Source organism: Toxorhynchites rutilus, chromosome 3 (assembly GCF_029784135.1).
Source record: "Toxorhynchites rutilus septentrionalis strain SRP chromosome 3, ASM2978413v1, whole genome shotgun sequence".
Lineage (NCBI taxonomy): Eukaryota > Metazoa > Arthropoda > Insecta > Diptera > Culicidae > Toxorhynchites > Toxorhynchites rutilus.
The window spans coordinates 235,392,846-235,413,903 of record NC_073746.1 but is presented as its reverse complement, the minus strand read 5'-3'; the positions used below and the strand labels follow the sequence as shown (position 1 = coordinate 235,413,903).

Below are 21,058 nucleotides of genomic sequence, written 5' to 3'. Positions count from 1 at the left end.
CAGCACAGCAGAGACCGTCATCGGGTATGAACAACGAGGACAACGTAACGAATAGTTTGACGACGAGTGCTGAGCGCTCCTGAACGAGAAGGACGCAGCACTCGCAGTCAGGGTTGCCAATAATATTTTTCCAAAAACTGGAAGATTGCTCACAGTGTCGTGAAAATACATTTTCATTTCAAAAGTTTTTTAAGGATTTGAATTTTTTAAAAGTACTATCGAGACGTTTTGACGTTGGATTACGTTTTCGGGAACATATGGGAAGTGAAAATAAAAAAAATACGTCACAAAAAATGTGACGTCCACGATGTGCAAAATTACAGAGGAATATCGATTCTGAGCTGCATGCCGAAAGTTTTTGAAAGTATGCTGCTGGATCTCATATACCCATCTGTCCGCCACATCATCGCAAACGAACAACATGGGTTTGTCAAAAAACGGTCAACTACATCAAATCTCACGAGCTACGTTTCTCTGCTGATTGACAAAATTGAGAAAAGGCAGCAGGTTGACGCCATTTACGTGGACTTTTCGAAAGCTTTCGACCGCGTTCCTCACGCCCTTGCTGTGGAAAAACTGAAGCGATACGGGTTTCCACTTTGGCTAACCAATTGGATTAATTCGTATCTGACTGATCGTAGTGCACACGTACGGATTGGCTCGTCAGTTTCATCGCCCTTTTCTGTCACCTCTGGCGTGCCGCAGGGCAGTCACTTGGGTCCTCTGCTCTTCGTACTCTTTATTCACGATATTTGCGCTGTTCTCAAATCGCCTAAGTTGATGTATGCAGACGATCTGAAATTGTTTCGTGTAGTAACATCAAGTATGGACTGCTGTGCTCTTCAAATGGATGTAGATACTCTGCTGGGATGGTGCTCAATAAATGGCATGGAGGTGAATATTAGGAAATGTCATGCGATAACATTTTCGCGACTTTGCTCACCAATCACATTTGAATATACGATGGGGTCGACCGAAGTGGAAAGAGTTGCAGCCGTCAAAGACCTGGGTATCGTGCTCGACAACAAGCTAAAATTTACGCAGCATATTGCAACGGTCACCGCTAAGGCTTTCACCGTTCTTGGGCTCATTAGACGCCACACTCAGGCATTTAGAGATGTCTATTGCCTCAAAGCATTGTATGTGTCGCTCGTACGCAGTATATTGGAATACGGTGTTACTGTTTGGGCCCCATACTACGCTGTTCACATCGCTCGTCTGGAACGTGTGCAGAAAAGTTTTATCCGATATGCTCTTCGTCATCTCCCCTGGCGCAACGACCAACATCTGACCACATATGAAGAACGCTGCGCGCTGATTCACTTACCGACACTGCAGAAACGACGAGAATTTCTCCAGAGACTGCTGATTTTCGACCTTCTTAACAGCAATCTTGACTGTGCTGAAGTTTTGGGCAAGCTTCGAATCAACGCTCCAGGTAGAACAACCAGACAATTTGTTTTCTTCCGGCAAGCAGCACATCGTACTCTATACGGACAGAATAATCCCTTGGATGTTTGTTGCCAACGGTTCAATGAAGTGTATCATTTGTTTGAATTCGATATGTCCAGAAATGTGTTTGTTTTTTTTTTTTTTTTTTATATAAATCGTTTATTTTTACAGGCTCAGTTACATTAGTTTAAAGGAGCCGAATTCTTAAGTATATGTTTTAAAACTATACATAAATAATTTTCCTAACACTATGGTTAGTAAGGTGGAAAACCGATTACTCGCGGTTTACTCGAGTTTAGAGGGTGACATCTTTCAGGAAAGGGATGGGATATAAGGGAATTGTTACAATGTTGATGATCACACTCGATTCTTAAATCTATTGTATATTTACATTTCAACTTATTTTACTGTTTATACCATGGGGGCCAATCGCTCGCAATGGATGAAAAGGAGGGTATAAGGACATAGGTACAATCACACACGAAGATCGATAGCTTTAAGGAAAACATATATTTGGGTCATGTAATCAAGGTCTAACCGAGCCAACACATCTCTCACCGGCACATTGGGCTGTCTTCCTCGGGCCCGAAGGGAGTTTTCTAAATTCGATCTGGCGACAAGATACATCTCGCACGACCAAACAACATGCTCGATGTCGTGATAACCTTGACCACAGACGCAGAGATTGTTGCTGGAAAGATTGAAACGAAAGAGAAGCGCATCTAACGAACAGTGATTGGACATGAGTCGGGAGAAGGTGCGAATAAAGTCCCGACTCAAGTCCAGACTTTTGAACCACGGTTTGAGGCTAACCTTAGGGATAATCGAGTGAAACCACCGGCCCAATTCATCTTCGTTCCATTTGCGTTGCCAGTTAGCGATGGTATTTTTACGGACTAAAGAAAAAAATTCATTGAAGGCGATTTGACGCTGATAAATGTCGCCTTCAATCGCACCTACCTTTGCTAATGAGTCAGCCCTCTCATTACCCGGAATTGAGCAATGTGAAGGGACCCAGACAAAGGTAATGACATAACAGCGTCTGGATAAAGCACTCAAAATTTCTCGTATTCTCTCAAGGAAGTACGGCGAGTGCTTTTCCGGCCTCACTGAACGGATAGCTTCGACAGAGCTAAGACTATCCGTTACAATGTAATAGTGTTCAACAGGTCGTGAGGCGACGCTGTCCAGCGCCCAGTATATCGCTGCCAATTCAGCAATATACACTGAGCAAGGATTCTGAAGACTGTGGGAGGTGCTAAAAATTTCGTTGAACACTCCAAATCCTGTGGACTCATTTATAGTGGACCCATCAGTAAAGTACATATTATCACAATTGATACCCCTATATTTTTCATCGAAGATCGTTGGAGCGATCCTCGATCGTTGGTAATCTGAATATCCATGGATATCTTGCTTCATGGACAGATCAAAATGCACAGAGGAATTGATGTAGTCAGGGAAACAAACACGGTTGGGAATATACGAAGAAGGATCAACCTGCATGGAGATGAATTCATGATATGAACTCATGAATCCGGAGTGAAAATTTAGCTCGATCAGCTGCTCAAAATTCCCGATCACCAATGGGTTCATAACCTTACACCGGATGAGGAACCGAAGAGATAATAAATTGAAGCGATCTTTTAGTGGGAGTAGGCCTGCCAAAACCTCGAGACTCATGGTATGCGTTGAGGGCATACATCCCAACGTAATACGGAGACAAAGATACTGAATTCGCTCGAGTTTAATGAGGTGTGTTTTGGCAGCTGATTGAAAACAGAAACTGCCATACTCCATCACTGAGAGAATAGTTGTTCGATACAACATTATAAGATCTTCGGGATGGGCTCCCCACCAGGTGCCGGTAATTGTACGGAGAAAGTTTATTCTTTGTTGACATTTTTTACTCAGATACCTAATATGGACCCCCCAAGTACATTTGGAGTCGAACCAGACCCCAAGATACTTGAATGACATAGCATGAGTGATCGGTTTACCCAAAAGTTGAAGCTTTGGTTTTGCTGGTCTATGCTTCCTAGAAAAAACCACCATCTCTGTTTTCTCCGTGGAGAATTCGATCCCTAGCCCAATGGCCCAGGTTGAAAAATTGTTCAAAGTATCTTGTAAGGGTCCTTGCAGGTCGGATTCGTTTGATCCTACGACAGACACCACTCCATCATCTGCAAGTTGTCTTAGGCTGCAATTTTGTGTAAGGCAATTGTCGATGTCGCTTACATAGAAGTTGTACAAAAGGGGGCTTAAACATGAGCCCTGGGGGAGGCCCATGTAAGAGAACCGACTTACTGCCGAATCTCCGTGAGAAAAGTTCAAATGTTTCTCACAAAGCAAGTTATATAACATATTATTCAATAGAGGCGGCAGACCCCGAGAGTGTAATTTGTCTGACAAAACCTCTATTGAAACAGAATCAAAGGCCCCCTTTATGTCCAAGAATACTGAAGCCATTTGTTTTTTTTCGGCGTAAGCCATTTGAATTTCTGAAGAAAGCAACGCAAGACAATCATTCGTCCCCTTGCCCCTGCGGAACCCATATTGTGTATCTGAGAGTAAGGCATTCGTTTCAACCCAACGATCAAGGCGAAACAAGATCATTTTCTCCAACAATTTCCGTATACAAGACAGCATTGCTATTGGGCGGTACGAATTGAAGTCGGACGCGGGTTTTCCGGGTTTTTGAATAGCTATAACTCGTACTTGTCTCCAATCATCCGGAACAACATTATGCTCCAGAAACTTATTGAATAAATTCAACAAGCGATGTTTGGCCACATCGGGGAGGTTTTTCAACAAGTTGAACTTAATTCTATCCGATCCTGGAGCCGAATTGTTACTTGAAAGGAGAGCAAGAGAGAATTCTACCATCGAAAACTCGGAATCAAGATCGCACCTATCTTGTGGTATATCTCGAACAATTCTTTGCACGGGAGCGAAATCGGGACAAACCTTTCGCGCAAAATTAAAAATCCATCGATGTGAATGTTCCTCGCTTTCATTCGATGAAGAGCGATTTCTCATGTTTCGAGCCACTTTCCATAATTTTTTCATTGACGTTTCTCGTGACAAACCTCCCACGAAATTTCGCCAATAAGCACGTTTTTTACCTTTGATCAAGTTTTTAAATTGATTTTCAAGGTCTAAATACGTTTGAAAATTGTCAATGGTTCCTCGTTTCCGAAAAGCTTTAAATGCATTCGATTTTTCTACATAAAGCTTTGAACATTGGCTATCCCACCATGGATTGGGAGGCCTTCGGTGAATGGTGGAACCTGGGATGGGTTTCGTTTGAGCGCGAACCGCGCTGTCATGGATCAAACGAGAAAGGAAGTTATACTCCTCCAATGGAGGTAAACCATCTCTGGAATTGATGGCTAGAGTAATCGCGTCCGCATATTTTTTCCAGTCAATGTGTCTTGTGAGGTCATATGCCATGTTTATAGATTCAGAAGAATTCGACCCAATGGTGATGGAAATTTTGATTGGCAAGTGATCACTACCGTTGGGATCCTGGATTACATTCCACTTGCAATCTAACGATAGTGAATTCGAGCAAAGCGAGAGGTCAAGAGCACTTGGGTTAGCAGGAGGTTTAGGCACACGTGTTGTTTCCCCAGTGTTCAAAACGGTCATATTGAAGCTGTTACAAAGGTCATATATCAACAATGAACGATTGTCGTCGTACTGTTCCCCCCAGGCAGTTCCGTGAGAGTTGAAGTCTCCCAAGATCAATCGTGGCTCAGGAAGGAGTGAGCACATGTCAACAAGTTGTTTGCGGCTAACCGCAGCTCTCGGAGGCCAATACAAGCTGACAATACAGAGGTCTTTGCCTTTAATGTTTGCATGACAAGCAACAGCTTCGATCCCTCCAATAGGTGGAAGGTCAATTCGGAAAAATGAGTGGCACTTATTGATCCCCAATAGCACCCCTCCGTATCTGTCATCACGGTCCAAGCGTATAATATTAAAATCGTGGAAAGAGAGATCATCTCGCGAAGAAAGCCAAGTTTCGGACAGAGCAAAAACATCACAATTGAACTTATGAATTAAAAATTTGAATGCATCCAATTTAGGGATAAGACTACGACAATTCCACTGTAAAACAGTGATATCTCCGACCTCTCTATTCAAATTAGACATCAAGAGAGATAATCATTGCAAGGAGGGGCCATGTTTGCATCAATTGTTGCAAAATTGTCTTTAGTACTGGAAGCATTGAGATGACAATGGTTCTGATGGAATCGGAAACATTAAAACACGTGAAGATTTGATCCACAAGGTCAGTCAACTTTATAAATCCCGATTGGGAAGTTGAGCTGGACGCAAAAAAAGGGACAGTTGGGGTTTTTGATGTCCCCTCGAGTGCTGGGTCGTTCGAAGGTGAACTATTCCCACGGAAGCCAGGAGGAACCTGATTTTGCTTGTCCGCTGCACTCGATATTTTAGGCAAGCTAACATGGGGTACCACCGATGGGACTTGTCGTTGAACTTTGGGAGTGGACACATTTTTGCGCCGGGAATTCCCTTTGAAAATAAACGGTGTGCCCTCGTTAGCTGTATCCGCTTCCAATTCGTCAACTGGCAGTGAAGCAAAGACATTGTTTGTTGGTAATGGTTGTTGTTGGGCCAGTGGAGAAGCGCCCTTTAAAATTTCCGCAAATGTGCACTTCGAGCGTTCCTTTAAAGAGCGCTTCTGTTTCTCCCAGCGACTCTTGTAAGTTTCACAAGCTGAGAGCACGTGTGGGGATCCCCCGCAATATGGACACTTATGCTCAGTCGCACTGCAGGATTTCCCCTCATGTTGCTCTCCGCATGTGGCACAGCGCTCTTTGTTGGCGCAATAAGCTGCTGTATGACCAACTGACTTGCATTTGTTGCAAGTCATGGGCTTTGGCACGAAGAGTCGCACCGGCAGCCTCAATTTGTCCACCATAACGTAGTCAGGGAGGGCGGCACCAGCAAAAGTGACTCGAAACGAGTCGTACGGCGTAAATTTCTTTTCTACTCCTTCCTGGGTAACTTTTCCAAGTTGGCGACATTCCAAGATTTTGACTTCCATCGAAGGAAGCCTCTTGAACCTGCCAACTCCCATACTTTCTATAGTTTTGCACGTCAGACCCGTTTCAGATATAACGCCCCCAATTTCTACGTTATGGGAGGGAATAAAAACTCGATATTCGAGGATGAAATGCTTATCAGCAACAATATCGTTCGCGTCCTTTCGGTTAGTCACGACAACTCGCAGTTTGTTCGGTCTTACTTTGCAAATTTCCGAAACAGAGGTGTATCTTTTCAGATCTGTCATAATCTGTACGACCCTCAAGGCTTTACCATTAGGTTTGGGCCGGAAAAAAACAACCCAAGGACCAGCGTCAGGCGCATCGTCCGGATAAACCCTGACACGGGGAGCGGAAACAATAGGAGAGGAATTCGAGGACAAGGTTTGAGTGGGGACAGTAACATCAGAGGGGGGAAGGGATGTCGATGATTGGGTGGAAGTATTGGAGGAATCTGGGGAAAGGTTTGCAATCTTTTTTTTGGAGGGGGGCTTGGTAGTGTGAGTTGACTCGTCCCCAGAAGAAGAATCTTCGGGCATAGGAGTCCGTTTAAGGGACTTACTACACCCTGCTTGAGCAAGCGAGGGGGAGTCTGAAATGTCCATGTCTAGACCCCCACCCTCCTCCATTCTTAGAACGAACGATTATTATCTTTACAATTTTTTTATCTCACTTGTAAAAAAAAAAACTTAAATAAAATAAAAATAATCACATAAATTTGTTGTTCCGATATGCGCTCTGTTACCCTATTAAGGGAGACACAAAAGTCACGCGCTACGGAGACAACACAATAGCAGAAGTTATTGTTGTACTCAACTGATTGTTGTTATTGTTGTCAACCACGTGTTGACGATGCCGTTATGGTTATTGATCCACTACAGACGCCGATCCAGACCACTGCAGAGGCGCTGCTTCCTCGGTTCTGGCTGCTTTGGGCACTTTGGGCACTAATTCACCACAGAACACACGAGAAAAAAAAACCAACTCGTTGGGGAGAAGAGAAAAAAAAAAACTTCGAGAACAATGCTTGAGGAGTGATGAATAGCACATCCAGCTCCATCAAGTTGTTAGCGAGGAATGAGAAATGTGTTTGTTATAAGGATTCAATAATTGAATTTTAGTCTGTCGGACAATTTCTTGGCGAAGACTGAATAAATAAATAAATAAAATGTCCAAATCTGAGCATACACATCATTTCATGAGGGATATTTTTGATATTTGTTTTAATAAAATTCAATCACAAAATTTGATTATCAAATTTCGTATAGATGATGGCAAATAGCGGATAGCGTTGAAAATAGAGCATCTAACTCCCCAGAAATTCGGGTTGTTTCCCTAACACAGACAAGGCCGTGTTTAGGTCTATCCCATGTTGAAAATAGTGAATTCGTTCGCAACAAGATGGCTCTTGCTGGAATCCGTCGTTAAACGTAACCTGGAGAGGTTCAACTACGACCAAAACCAAATAGTGAAACTAATTTTGAATCATTTGAACGACTCGAAGACCAAACATGTGTTCTGTTAAACGTTTCGCTACTGGTTAGTAAGTCGGACAAACAAACTGAAACGCCCGAATTTACTCAGATTAATTCGGAAACCACAACAATTCGTCTTTCTCTCTTGAACAATATATGCCCACAATAATACACAAATCTAAGGTAGCAGGATTGGACTTTGGAGATTTTTAACAGCATCTAACAGCGACTACCTGGAATATTCTTGAAATCAGGAAATGTCAGGGAATTTCGTCACCAATCAAGGAAAAAAATGCAATTCCGTCGATTATTATTTTAATTATTGAATTAATTAGAAAGTTTAATGGTACCAAAGAAATATACCTTGCAATTTCATCCGGGATGCGTAGGGATGTTAAATGCACTATTTTTAAAACTTATGAAGCGTTGATGTATCCTACGACGAAAATCGTATCCTCTCTTGATCCTTCCGTCATTGACTCCTATCAAAAATTGGGTTAATTGGTTTGCAAACGAGAAGCTTTTGATGGATTTTGGACGTATCAGTAGATACTATACTTTTGTGCAATGCGACATGTGTTTCACGTTGGAGGGATAACATAAATAAAAATGACGAGCTAATTAATTCAAATTACATAAGAGAAAAACAGAGTATCGATAAATTCTCATTCACTTCGTTTAGAAGGCAAGGAATGCCGGAACAGAAGAGCTTTTGCGTCAAATGATACAAAATAATGAAACGACTACTAGAAGCAGAAGTGAAATTTCTCGAGGTGAAACGAAGGATACTTTGGAAAACGCATAGAAGGAGGCCCTAAGATTGCAGAAAAATAGTTTCGTTAAAATCGTAATAGTTTCGTGAAACGCAAACAAAAATCACAAACAATTATTCATTTTAAGATATCCACAAAGGTTCAAAAATTTCATCGGTTTAGCCAATTGAATGTTTTAAAAACTAAAACTACATAACTAGTAGAAATTTAGTTACTAGAAAATCAGGGATTTTTTTTCGGGGTTTGAGCCGACAACCTGTCCGAAGAAGCCTAATATATCTACATCGGTGTTGAAGTTCTAGAAACAAAAGTTACTGAACTGGATGAGGCAGAAAATGACATTTTAGATTATCTGCGAAATCGTCAAATACTTCAGCGAAGAAAGTTCGAATAAAAAAATTGAATGAAAACATACCCGAGATTTTTTTAGAATCAAAAACAGATTTTATTGTGGCAACCCTGAAAGGGATAATATTTATACAATGTGAATTCATTTTACATAAATTGGATAAAAATGAAGCGCACATATGAAAAAACTGGATAAAACTGGATAATATTTCGAAAAACTGGAAAATTTCAGAATTTAACTGTTTGACTGGATCTTTGAAAAAAACCGGAAAAATCCAGTTTAAACTGGAACATTGGCAACGCTGCAGTGAGTGACTCGACAAAATGTGGAACGAGACAGATTGAAGCGAAGGCAGAAACACATCTCTTTAGGGAAAAAGCACCGCCTGGAAGAGAAAGAGTGTGAGGAAATGGACGTGGGCATAATCGGAACGTGCTAGGAAATTGGTCTACCTTGGCTCGACTATAACCACTGACAACAACAACAGTCGTGAAATTCGAAGACGCATAGTCAATGGAAGTCGTACTATTGTAGAGATTGTTAGAGAGAATGATTCTACTTCGTTTGGACAAGTGGGTCGAAACGAACAATTTGCTGTCAAATACGCAGTTTGGCTTCCGCCGAGGTAAAGGGACGAATGATTGTCTCGCGCTGCTATCTTCTGAAATCCAAATCGCATCTGCTCGCAAAGAACAAATGGCTTCCGTTTTTCTCGATATCAGGGCATTTGATTCAGTTTCCATGGAAATTTTCTCAGAGAAGCTTCATAATCGTGGACTTTCACCAACTCTGAATAATTTCCTGTACAATTTACTGTCAGAAAAGCACATGAATTTCTCTCATGGCAACTCAAAATCTTCTCGTTACAGTTTTATGGGCCTACCGCAAGGCTCCTGCCTAAGCCCCCTCTTGTACAGTTTTTACGTCAATGATATGGATGATTGTCTAACTAGAGACTGCACGCTGAGACAACTTGCAGACGATGGAGTTATTTCCATCACGGGTACTAATCCCGTCGTTCTGCAAAAGTCGTTGCAAGATACCCTGAACAATCTGTTCACGTGGGCCCTCAAGCTGGGTATCGAATTCTCTACGGAGAAAACTGAAATGGTCGTTTTTTCTAGGAAGCACGAACCCGCCCAATTCCAGCTTCACCTATCCGGCAAAACGATCCAACACTCTATGTTTTTCAAATACCTGGGTGTATATTTTGATTCTAAGTGTACCTGGGGGAGACACATTGCGTATTTGAAACAGAAATGCCAGCAAAGAATAAATTTTCTCCAAACAATAACCGGAACATGGTGGGGTGCCCATCCAGGAGACCTCATTCAGTTGTACAAAACAACGATATTGTCAGTGTTAGAATATGGCAGCTTTTGCTTCCGATCAGCTGCCAGGATTCATATTCTCAAGCTGGAGAGGATACAATATCGTTGCTTGCGTATAGCCATGGGGTGTTTGCATTCGACACATACGATGAGTCTCGAAGTTTTGGCAGGAGTACCCCCGCTTACTCTTCGGTTCACAGAATTATCCTACAGATTTCTCATCCGTTGCAAGATCATGAATCCATTGGTGATTGATAACTTCGAAAATCTACTACAACTGACTCCTCAGTCAAGTTTTATGTCTTTATACCATGAGTACCTTACCCACGACGTGCACCCTTCACCAGGCATCTCCAACCAAGTTTGCTTCCCATACTTTTGCAATTCCTCTGTCATTTTTGATCTGTCCATGCGACAAAAAATCCATGGAATACCAGATCAGCTACGCTCCAATGTTATTCCGTCGATATTTTCGGAAAAATATGGGAAAGTTGGATCTGATAAAATGTTCTTTACTGACGGTTCATACATAAACGGGTCCACTGGCTTCGGCATCTTCAATGAAAATTCCAGTGCCTCTTTCAAACTCAAAGATCCTTGTTCCGTGTATGTCGCTGAACTGGGTGCGATATATTACGCATTAGGGATCATTGAAACATTGCCCATCGACCACTATTTTATTTTTTCAGACAGTCTCAGCTCAATAGAGGCAATCCGCTCAATGAAAGTTGATAAACGCTCATCTTATTTCCTAACAAGAATAAGACATCTATTGAGTGTTTTGGTCAAAAAATTATTCAAGATTACCTTAGCATGGGTTCCCTCTCATTGCTCGATTCCGGGGAATGAGAAAGCGGACTCGCTAGCTAAGGTGGGCGCTTCAGAAGGCACACTTTTTGAAAGGCAAATTACTTATAACGAATTTTTTCACATTCCTCGTCAGGACACACTCGTTAGTTGGCAGCGCATGTGGAGTGAAGATGAGTTCGGTCGTTGGTTACACACGATTATCCCTAAGGTCTCGACGAGTGCATGGTTCAAGGGATTGAATGTAGGTCGTGATTTCATTCGCGTGATATCTCGGCTTATGTCCAATCACTACAACCTAAACGCGCATCTCTATCGCATTGGGCTCGCAGCAAACAATCTTTGTGATTGTGGCGATGGCTACCACGACATCGAGCATGTTGTCTGGTCGTGTATCCGGTTCCATGCTGCTCGCTCTCAGCTCTCTAGAGCACTGAGAGCACAAGGCAGACAATCGGATATCCCCGTCCGGGATATCTTAGGTAGCCGGGATCCTGATCTTCTGCTTCATCTATACCTGTTCCTCAGAAACGCCGATGTCAACGTTTAATGATGTTTCCTTCGTTGTGTCCCCGTTTCATATCCCTCCTATCCGATCGATAAACTTTTACTTAGTCGCGGCAATACATACACACACTCTTTACAGATGCACGGGCCGAAGGTTGTGCAGTCCACTGATCATTCAACAAGAGCCAAAGGTTGTACCGCTCATGACAACTCTACACGAGCTGATGATTGCGCCGGCTAGTGACCATTCTATCCTGGATACCTCGAGTCGAGAAAGACGCACCACGCTAGATATGGGGTACAGACTAGGGGGGCGTTGCTGATTAATGGTCAGCTGCATCCTAATAGGAAGTATCCCGTGTCGGGCACACGTACAGAGCATCGAAGACTGCAACATACCAATTATGAGAACACTTGTAATACTAACCTCGAGCCAACCGCGAGTAATCGGTTACATATTACTAACATAGTTGTAAGACAAAAATTGTCAAAATATTGGACTCCCGGCCCCGTCAGGCTAACGCCACATGTGCCTTAATAAAAAATATATTTTGGGGAAAAAAAAAACTAAATAAAAATAAAAATAGTCCTCTAGAGGCGAATAAACTGAAAAGTTTAAAGCCTGTTTAATCCAACATCATCATCATCATAAAAATAGTCCATCATCACCAGATTATGACAGACATAATAGAGATCAATACAAATTTAAAAAAAGATAATTTAAAAAATTTATATAGTCTACATAATATAATCCGTTAAAAAAAGACGGGTGGGTAATGTCGGGGACATAACCGGAGTGACGTAGGACTATACAAAAAGGGACAGCTTTTGTTAAATATATATTTTAAATATATTGTTTTATTTTCTTCTCCTACGTGAATACCTACCTATCTACCTGAAAAATGGATTAGTTTACTGTTTTCTCTCTTTATGAATATGTTGATGGTTCTGAAAAGAACCTTTGGTGTTGTGTTTTTGTTATCACTCGATATTCCCATCTTGTTCGGTTAAACCTTCCTGTTTAGCTATTGCGTTTGCCACTCGCCACAGCTTTCACAGTTGGAAAATTTCTTCCCATCCAGCTTGTGACATGTTGTTCAGTAAATTACATATAATGCGACATGCCGGAGAAACACTTTGCCACTCACTGAAACTAATTGTTGCCTTGATGAGCGCCGAACCGAAGCTGCTCTGTTCTTGATGCGAGTTTTCTGATTGTCGTGAGCAGTTTTGCAAGCCAACTCAAGCACTCCGACGGCCGAAACTCTATAATCGCTGTTAGGTATACTGGTGCTCCGGCACCAATCCGTTCGGCCTAATTACCCTTGCGGAGCAATCAGTGAATGCGACCAACAAGGAACTGGAGACCTGCACGATTCGAGTGAGACTTTGCCTTTCCCTTAACTTGTTCTCCTTTGTTACGTCCACGATGCCGATGCCGTACAACCACACGGGTTTACGGTTTGAAAGAAAATAAGATATTTTTTTGGGATCCGCGTGTTTTATACTCTTGCGGTACACACTCACAAGATAGAGACAAATCGGCAGACTCAGCCAGAGGGGCGAGTCCAACGAGACGAACGAATGAGCGTTAAAAGGGAGCGATGGCAAAAAAATACATTCATTACGATTTGTTCGCTCGTTGGATTCATATGCAGGCTAAAAAGGGTCCTTTTCAGGATCACAAAATTATCTTCAATCTAAAGAGTTTATTGTTTTGTTATCACTCGATATCCCCATCTTGTTCGGCTAAACCTTTTTGTTTAGCGATTGCATTTGCCACTCGCCACAGCTTTCACAGTTGGAAAATTTCTTCCCATCCAGCTTGTGACATATTTTACAGTAAATTACATTCAATGGCACGTCGCATTACCACCACTCAGTATCGGATTGAAGGTAATTTTAACCTGTAATTGAACATTTGCGATGACAGTGGTACAGTGTCGACTTTCAATGTGGGGTCATAATTTGGAACTCTATGTTTACAAAAATGTCCAACTAAATATGTCGCATTACAGGTCCGTCCAATTAGCTAAATGTCGAGATAAGTGTAAATTACTGTACTTTCAATCTAGAAGCAATTTAAGAATTGGTGAAAATCAATAAGCTCAGAACAACTGCCAAATTCACATACTCATCATATCCTGGCAAACAAATTATGAAAAAATCAATTTGTGTTTTATTATTATTTTGGATATTGTTTTAGAAAGCATTGAACTGTATTTCCTAAACTCTTTTTTGGAAGGTTTAATGGCCCTGAAAAGCGCCTTGTTTTATGGAATGGTTCCAATTTAGAAAACTTATTACTCGTGGTTTTGAAACTGGCGCAACTCTACGGCGAACCCAGCATCCAGAAAGTCGTCAAGGCTCGGCGAGCAAAGATTTAGAAGAAGTGTTCGCATCGAATCCAGGCTTCCGTTCAATGCTCTCATTCTTCTCCAGGAGTTGAGGGATATTATAGATACCGGAACGAACGTATCCGGCGGACTCAAAGTACTTGACGATGTCCACTTTCTTCGCAACGAGATGGAGTTCCCAGTACTCCAATTACACACCATGGAGCGCAGTTGTTTCACTGTTTTTGCCGTAACTACCAACTGATGGCAATGTCAAATTTTGTTTGAAAACTAATGAGTTACTATGATTGACGATGCTCAAGTGGTCTCATCACCAGAAGTTAAGCTGTGTTGACTTACGGTTTCCCATGATGATGTCTATCTCCGCTAGATATTTTTCGGCCCAAAGCCCGGATCGATGTAGCTACCTTTCCCTCCGTCTTCTGTTGTTCGAATCGCTGTTAGTTTATGCATTTCCGGTTGCTTTAAATCAAATTTATTGCCCAATAAAGTTATACAAAATTTAATGAAATTGATAGTAAGTGATAGCTAATAAATTAATCATTTGGGGCAAAAACATTACGATATGGTTGCTTTTCAAAAACATAAAGAATCATCAAAGTTGTTGTTCGATTTTTAGAACAGCTGGTCATTAAAACGTTGAGTCCCAGACTGTGCTTGCTACGCTTCTCATTCAGCCCGCATCAAAAACATTTTCACAATATCAGTGTCGGTCCCGCTACCAAAGATATTTTTGTATATAAAGAAAATAGTCAGAAATTCGACTAGAAAGTAGTAACATATTGTAAAACATCCGAAAACAAACTTTTTTTTATATTTCCCTATTTTGTAACTGTTAGTCTCAGTCAGGGCCCGAAATCTTCGAAGGTGAAAAATGAAGACCAACTCTACTCTCAGTAGCTTCGTTTCGACTAGAACTGCTTCGGCAGTCGCCGTCAACAAAAAGTGACTTGACTTGAAAATTAATTGACTAGCGTTGACTAGCGAGGATGACTGGTGAACTAGTCCAGACAGTGGTTATTTTAACTGTCGCGACTAATGAGTACAAATCTGCTTCTTCATTCAACTGACTTAAATCCACACTTCCATTTCCCCCTGACAATAATTGTATACCCGCGTACGCAATCTTATTTTATGTCCATATAAAGAGGAACGAAAACTACAAAAAATCTAGCATGTAGCGTATGTCAAACCACGTTGAACTCAAACATAGATGCATGCATAATGATACATGTCAGAGAGAGAGGAACGAATTCGTTTTGGGGGAAGCCACTTCAAAATGCAATGAAGACAATTGGACTGGGAAGAATGAAATGATATAGTTGAGTCGGTAGAGGGAGATAGCGACTAAACGCCCGAATGACTGTTTAATCGTTTTAGCGGAGAAACTGCCTGAAGAAGCCAAAAGTCATTTCCGACTGAATACGGATATGGTCAGTCAGATAGTCAGCTGACTATCCTCAGTTGACTATGATTATGCCGAGCCCTGGTCCCAGTTATCAACGTTTTTTTAACGGAAGCTCATAGTCAGTTCCTATAGACCGACACGGGGTTTAACGTGTTAATGAGTTAAAAAAAATTGCATCAAAATGGTGCAGAAATTGTGCTACAAAACGATTTTTTGTTAACATGATGTTAAAATCGTAATTTGAAAAAAAAAACTATTTTCTGTATGAACCCAAAAAATCAGTATACAGTAGAACCCCGATTATCCGCGAAATAGTCGGGCTAGATCACCGCGTATAACGAAAAAATGAGGTGCAAGCAGGAAAAAAAGAAATTTTTGGCATGAAAACTATGATTCATCAATACAGAATCTATTGAACTATCCATCTGTAAGGTCGTGTACATCAGTGATCAGATAATGTGAAAGCCACGACCAAAACAAAAGAGCATGAGTCTACCACTCAGTGGCAAATTTCGGGAAGGAACTCGTAGTCGCGGATCATCCGCGAAGTTCTACTGCATATACAGTAGAACTTCGATTTTCCGCGAGCGGATGATCCGCGACTACGAGTTCCTTCCCGAAATTTGCCACTGAGTGGTAGACTCATGCTCTTTTGTTTTGGTCGTGGCTTTCACATTATCTGATCACTGATGTACACGACCTTACAGATGGATAGTTCAATAGATTCTGTAATGATGAATCATAGTTTTCATGCCAAAAATATCTTTTTTCCCTGCTTGCACCTCATTTTTTCGTTATACGCGGTGATCTAGCCCGACTATTTCGCGGATAATCGGGGTTCTACTGTATAATTTTCAAGTTTTGACAACAGTGAAATCACACTTTAAATCACGGGAAAGTGGCAAGAACAAAACAAATTAATCGTCTATTAAACAGTCAAGTCAGTATCTTTCTCTCTGGGGGTTCACGCACAATCATCCTCTGGAGATTACTACAACAAAAAAGAAATGAGTAAGCGCATATAGTAATAAATTTGCGCTGTTTGAACTTTAGTTGTTGTTGCCTTATTTTTTTGTTTACTTGGTTTACGAAGTATTCTTTGAACCAGACATCACTCATCACGCATTGTTTAGTCATAGCGGATGACAAATCCGAGCCTTTCATCGAGCCGGGAAAACAGATCACCTCAGGCAGTGCAAACTCGTGCCACGGCAGCAATGCTCATCGATTCCGGTCCATTCGAAGGCCACCCTTTCGGTCTGTTAACTGGTGGCGGCGAGAGGTGGCGAAAACCGAACGGGAAAGAGAACAACCAGACATGCACAATTTCCTTTCACCCGTGCGGACCCACACAATGCCAAAGAAATGCATTTTCCGTCTGACTTTGATGGGTTTTATACCACCATTGCATGACTGTTGCTGCTGCTGGCTGCATACTGCACCACGACGTCTGGCTACAACTTTCGATTTCGATGCGTCCGGCCGTTGTTATGTGTGCGAGCGCGCGCATTTTGTTTATGTCACTGATCATTTGTTCATTTTACGTTTTGTCTGGCAGAGATGGCCTCCCAGTTTGCAAATGCGTGGCCAAACATGCAAAAAAAGAAATAAAGTTTCACTTTCACAGCTTCGTGTTTATGTTTCCATGGTTGATGGGTTGGCAAACCGTAATCGATAAGCGAGTTTGTATTTTTGGCAATTTAGCAGCAGTAAAAGTGGGTAACACTGTGGGCGACTGTGAGTGGATTAGTTGTTATACAATTTTGTTTTTTTTTCTATACTTGGTTGAAGCGTGTAGAAAGAGGAGGAATCCATAGTGGGTTTGAATTGTTTATCCAAAATGATTACGAATCAGATCGAATCCATATAAATTCAGAGACGGAGGCGAACGCCTCCAAATTGCGACAGATGCTATTCTTGTGGCCTCACAGAGCCTTGACATTGTTCAGCTTGACTTTGGTATCCTGCAAGAATGTCTGACTCGTCTTCACACAATTTATACAGAAATAAATAATGCTTTTATCATACCTCGATATACTTCGCATTGTCGAGAAAATTAGGGCCATCTTTAAGTTAAACCTTCGTGAAACCGCAGATGTGAATGGAAATGTTAAAGAAAGTGTGGTGTGAAATTTCGACCCTGCCATTGCAAAAAAAAATGATGATCATGGTGGAACCAAATATACTATTGTTTGAATTGGGAGAGAAGGTTCAATAAATCTGTATAAAACATAATCGTATACAGGTACTTATGTTTTCAAAGTTTGAAGAGGAAACGGACTTCAGGGAATTTTTGTCGGGCACAGTTCCTACTCTGAAACTCAGCCGACAGCTTTCTGATTTGACCCGTGTTTAGACTCTGAGAATTGTTCCAAGAATCATTATGCAATTTGGTATACATTCTGAGTTGCTCCACAATTTCGCTTTTTTATATCGCGTGCTTTTTGTTTGGATCACATCGGGAAAACTTAGTCGCAGTTTGCTAATCTTCCCTAACTATTTTTTTTATCAGATATAATTCTATATGTTCATGTCTCAAAAATAATATCTACCGTGTAATCTCCAATTTGAAAATCACGTTCACAAGGATATGATAAGCTATAACCGTATACTCTCTCGACATGTTTGCGTTCAATGATCCGTTTTTCACCAGCCCAAAACACCTTTCATACCTGATCTCGACCGGCCGTCTGGCGTTTGGCTGTTTATCTTGAATGCATACATTATCGACTTCTTTATTTTTATTGCGCTGCCATTAGCTTCTCCACCACAGACAAACCATCAAACCGACGAGAGCGACGCAAGTTGTCGGCAGACTAGCTGGCCATAATTTCCGAAAAGCGCGTACAGGAAACCAGTTTTTGTTGGTTGCATAATTTATTTTCGTTGTTGTTTATGCTAACTCCGGGGGCCGGCACTTATTCGGTTGACCTACTATCTGTAGTTTATTTTTTCATCAAGCGCGCGAGTGTGTGTGTGTGTATGGTTGTATCTGAATCCAGTGGCTGACTAGGTCGAGAAACCATTTTATGACCCACAGAGCGTATATGGACTAATAATCTACAAATTCACTGACTCATCTCGGGAGGGTGAGATAATTCGAAGATTTTCTCTCATAGCTTTGTTTTTGTGATCTATGAATTTCGATTCGCAACTCCACCATATTCGTTCTTTTGCAATTAAAGTTTTGAATTTCACGCAAAAATAATGGATTAATTTTTTCAAACCTAATATCCCCGACAGAACGGGAATCGAACCCAATAAATGTGGCGCTAACCGACTAACTCGCTGTAGGTGTTAACCTTAGTGGTTACGCAAGTGAGATGAAGTTTGCCTAAATCCAAATGTTGATTCTACCGCAGAGAATTCTCGAATCGTCTCATACGCAGTCCGATGGAAGCTGAATAAATCCCAGCTGGTGGTTCACTTTCGAGATTATTGACGAGTAATGAAGATTGGAGTTCAATTTCGGGTCTAGAAGAACACCAAAGTCAGATACAAGTCAAACCCTGCGAAAGTAACATCGTTAATGCCATAGTCGTAGAGAATTGGATTGTCCTAAAATGCCATTACTGCTCATTTTGGGACCCTTATGATGAGATTATTGCGCTGACACCGGTCCACAAAAGTTCAGTAAAGTTCAAGAGTTCAGTAAAGCTTGGAGATGATGACAATTTTCTATCGAATGGATTATTACATGTAACATGAACAGGAGACACCCATTTTTTTCATGAGGCAATTCGGACATACTCTTGAACGCGGAAGACACTCCAGAACCAAGTCGCACTCGAAGAGCCCTTCCGATCAAGGACGATCTTAATCACGATTTTAGCTGCTCGGACGATCTGGACAGCTTGTATAACAATATCTTGTGTTCAATCTAATTTAATGCGGCTTTTAGATCTGTGTATATGACATCCACGAGTTAAGTAGCCACTGATTTACTGGGGATGAACCGTGCTGGTCATTTGGTATGTAACGTTTTGAACCCATGCAAGGTCCTATGAATGAAAATTTCGTAGAGAATACTACGATAAAAAGACAAAGCGTAAACTATTGTTTCCTTTTAATCATTATCCATTCTAGTTTCAAAAATTATGATTCATAAATTATTGATTATATCTGTGTACCAACCAAAAAAAACAAGAATTTTCGATTCAAGTCACGTTCTAACATTTACTTCATATCGACAAAGCCGTGATCCCCAATTTATGGTTTATGATTTCTAATACTCTCTCGAACGCAGAAAATCGCTCTGCACTTGCGCACAGCACGGCTTGCGTCGGAGTGCTATTGTGCGGCACAGAAATCGGCACATTCGTTCCATCCCATCAGCTATGCGGACAGATAAAAAGGGAACTCCCATTGAACGAACGCCGCACCAATTGTGGAGGATAAACGAAGAAGCGTTACTCGAACTTAACGATCCGCATAGCATACAATTTATTTCAATAACTCATGATTCGCATCTCTGGAACCGCGTCTATCAGAAGGTGGCCTTGCGACGCGCCATCGTTCGGTGTTCCTATGTTGCTGCGGATTTATGCGACCCTTTGAGTTCCACTCTTCCGTCGAACAGCGCCGCGAGACAATCGTGCAAAAGGGGGCACTGGTGAATCAATCCAGTTTTCATATTGGGAAAAAAATCATAAACTGTGGGTCGAAAAACAAAAAAAAACTCACGTGAGACATCATGTATAAAATCAGAAGTGTAATCACTCCCGAGTGACGTTAAACATTTCTAACACATTGATCGATGGTTCGTACTTCATGCCCGCGGACAACATCGATTTGACTTGACATTGAAATTTATTGATCATGCACTGACTGACGAGGCATTTCGACCTATATGAGTGGAAAGTGCTAACGGTGAGTTACAGGGAAAGAAGAAACGAAAGTGTTCACTGTTGTGATTGTTGGCCGGGGATCGTTTGAATACGGGCTGTGGTTTCTCGACAAGGTCTCGTGCATGTTTCGACCATTGAATGATTGCATTTGAGATTACTTTCAACAGCTTTAGATTGTCTCTGATCGATGATGTCATGGTTGATATAACCAACCTATTGAATTTTAAGAAGGATCGTGAATCATTTATAAGATGACTCGGCGTAAAGCGAATGTCGCATAAAAAATAGCGGTACTTCTCCCAGAAATAGTTTTAAATCAACTGATAGCTAAAAAAAGCTTCCAGTTTGTTCGAAACCCCATTGCACTCAATACTACAGGGCGGACTCGATTACATATAGTCTCCAATTTTTTTAATGTATATAATCGAATTGAAAAAAAGTTTTTTAATTGTTTTATGTACACATATTTTTTTGCTTCTTGAATATAGAAGAATTTAGTTTTTGATTTATCAACTTAAAGTCACCTTAAAATAAAACTCATTTGCTATACAATTAAGATTAACAATTTAATAATAACTGAATCTAATACTAGATACTAGATTGATTGATTGGACAGAACTAGGATTTAGGACTTATGCTCCCTGTTGAGGTCGCGACTAGCTGAGATGTCTCTAACC

General features: G+C 41.3%; 2 protein-coding genes across 4 annotated transcripts in view; one reads left to right on the top strand and one right to left on the bottom strand.

Moving 5' to 3' along the window:
* Positions 1–21,058, top strand: part of LOC129778803 (CDC42 small effector protein homolog) — a 103,678-nt gene that overhangs the window by 43,509 nt on the left and 39,111 nt on the right. The gene's annotated exons all lie outside the window — the stretch shown is intronic.
* LOC129778802 (uncharacterized) lies at positions 1,654–3,032 on the bottom strand. Its single transcript, XM_055785910.1, has 2 exons — positions 2,011–3,032; positions 1,654–1,946 (listed from the first exon to the last, which is right to left on the bottom strand). Exons 1-2 carry the CDS (start codon positions 2,983–2,985, stop codon positions 1,857–1,859), a joined length of 1,065 nt encoding a protein of 354 aa, XP_055641885.1. The 5' UTR covers positions 2,986–3,032; the 3' UTR covers positions 1,654–1,856.

Bases quoted from the DNA above. Each gene is read 5' to 3' on its own strand.
- LOC129778802 (XM_055785910.1), bottom strand. From the start codon at position 2,985: ATGAGTTCATATCATGAATTCATCTCCATGCAGGTTGATCCTTCTTCG. The intron at 1,947-2,010 runs GTGAGAGATGTG...TTTTCCTTAAAG, and splicing joins GAAGACAGCCCAATGTGCCG to CTATCGATCTTCGTGTGTGA.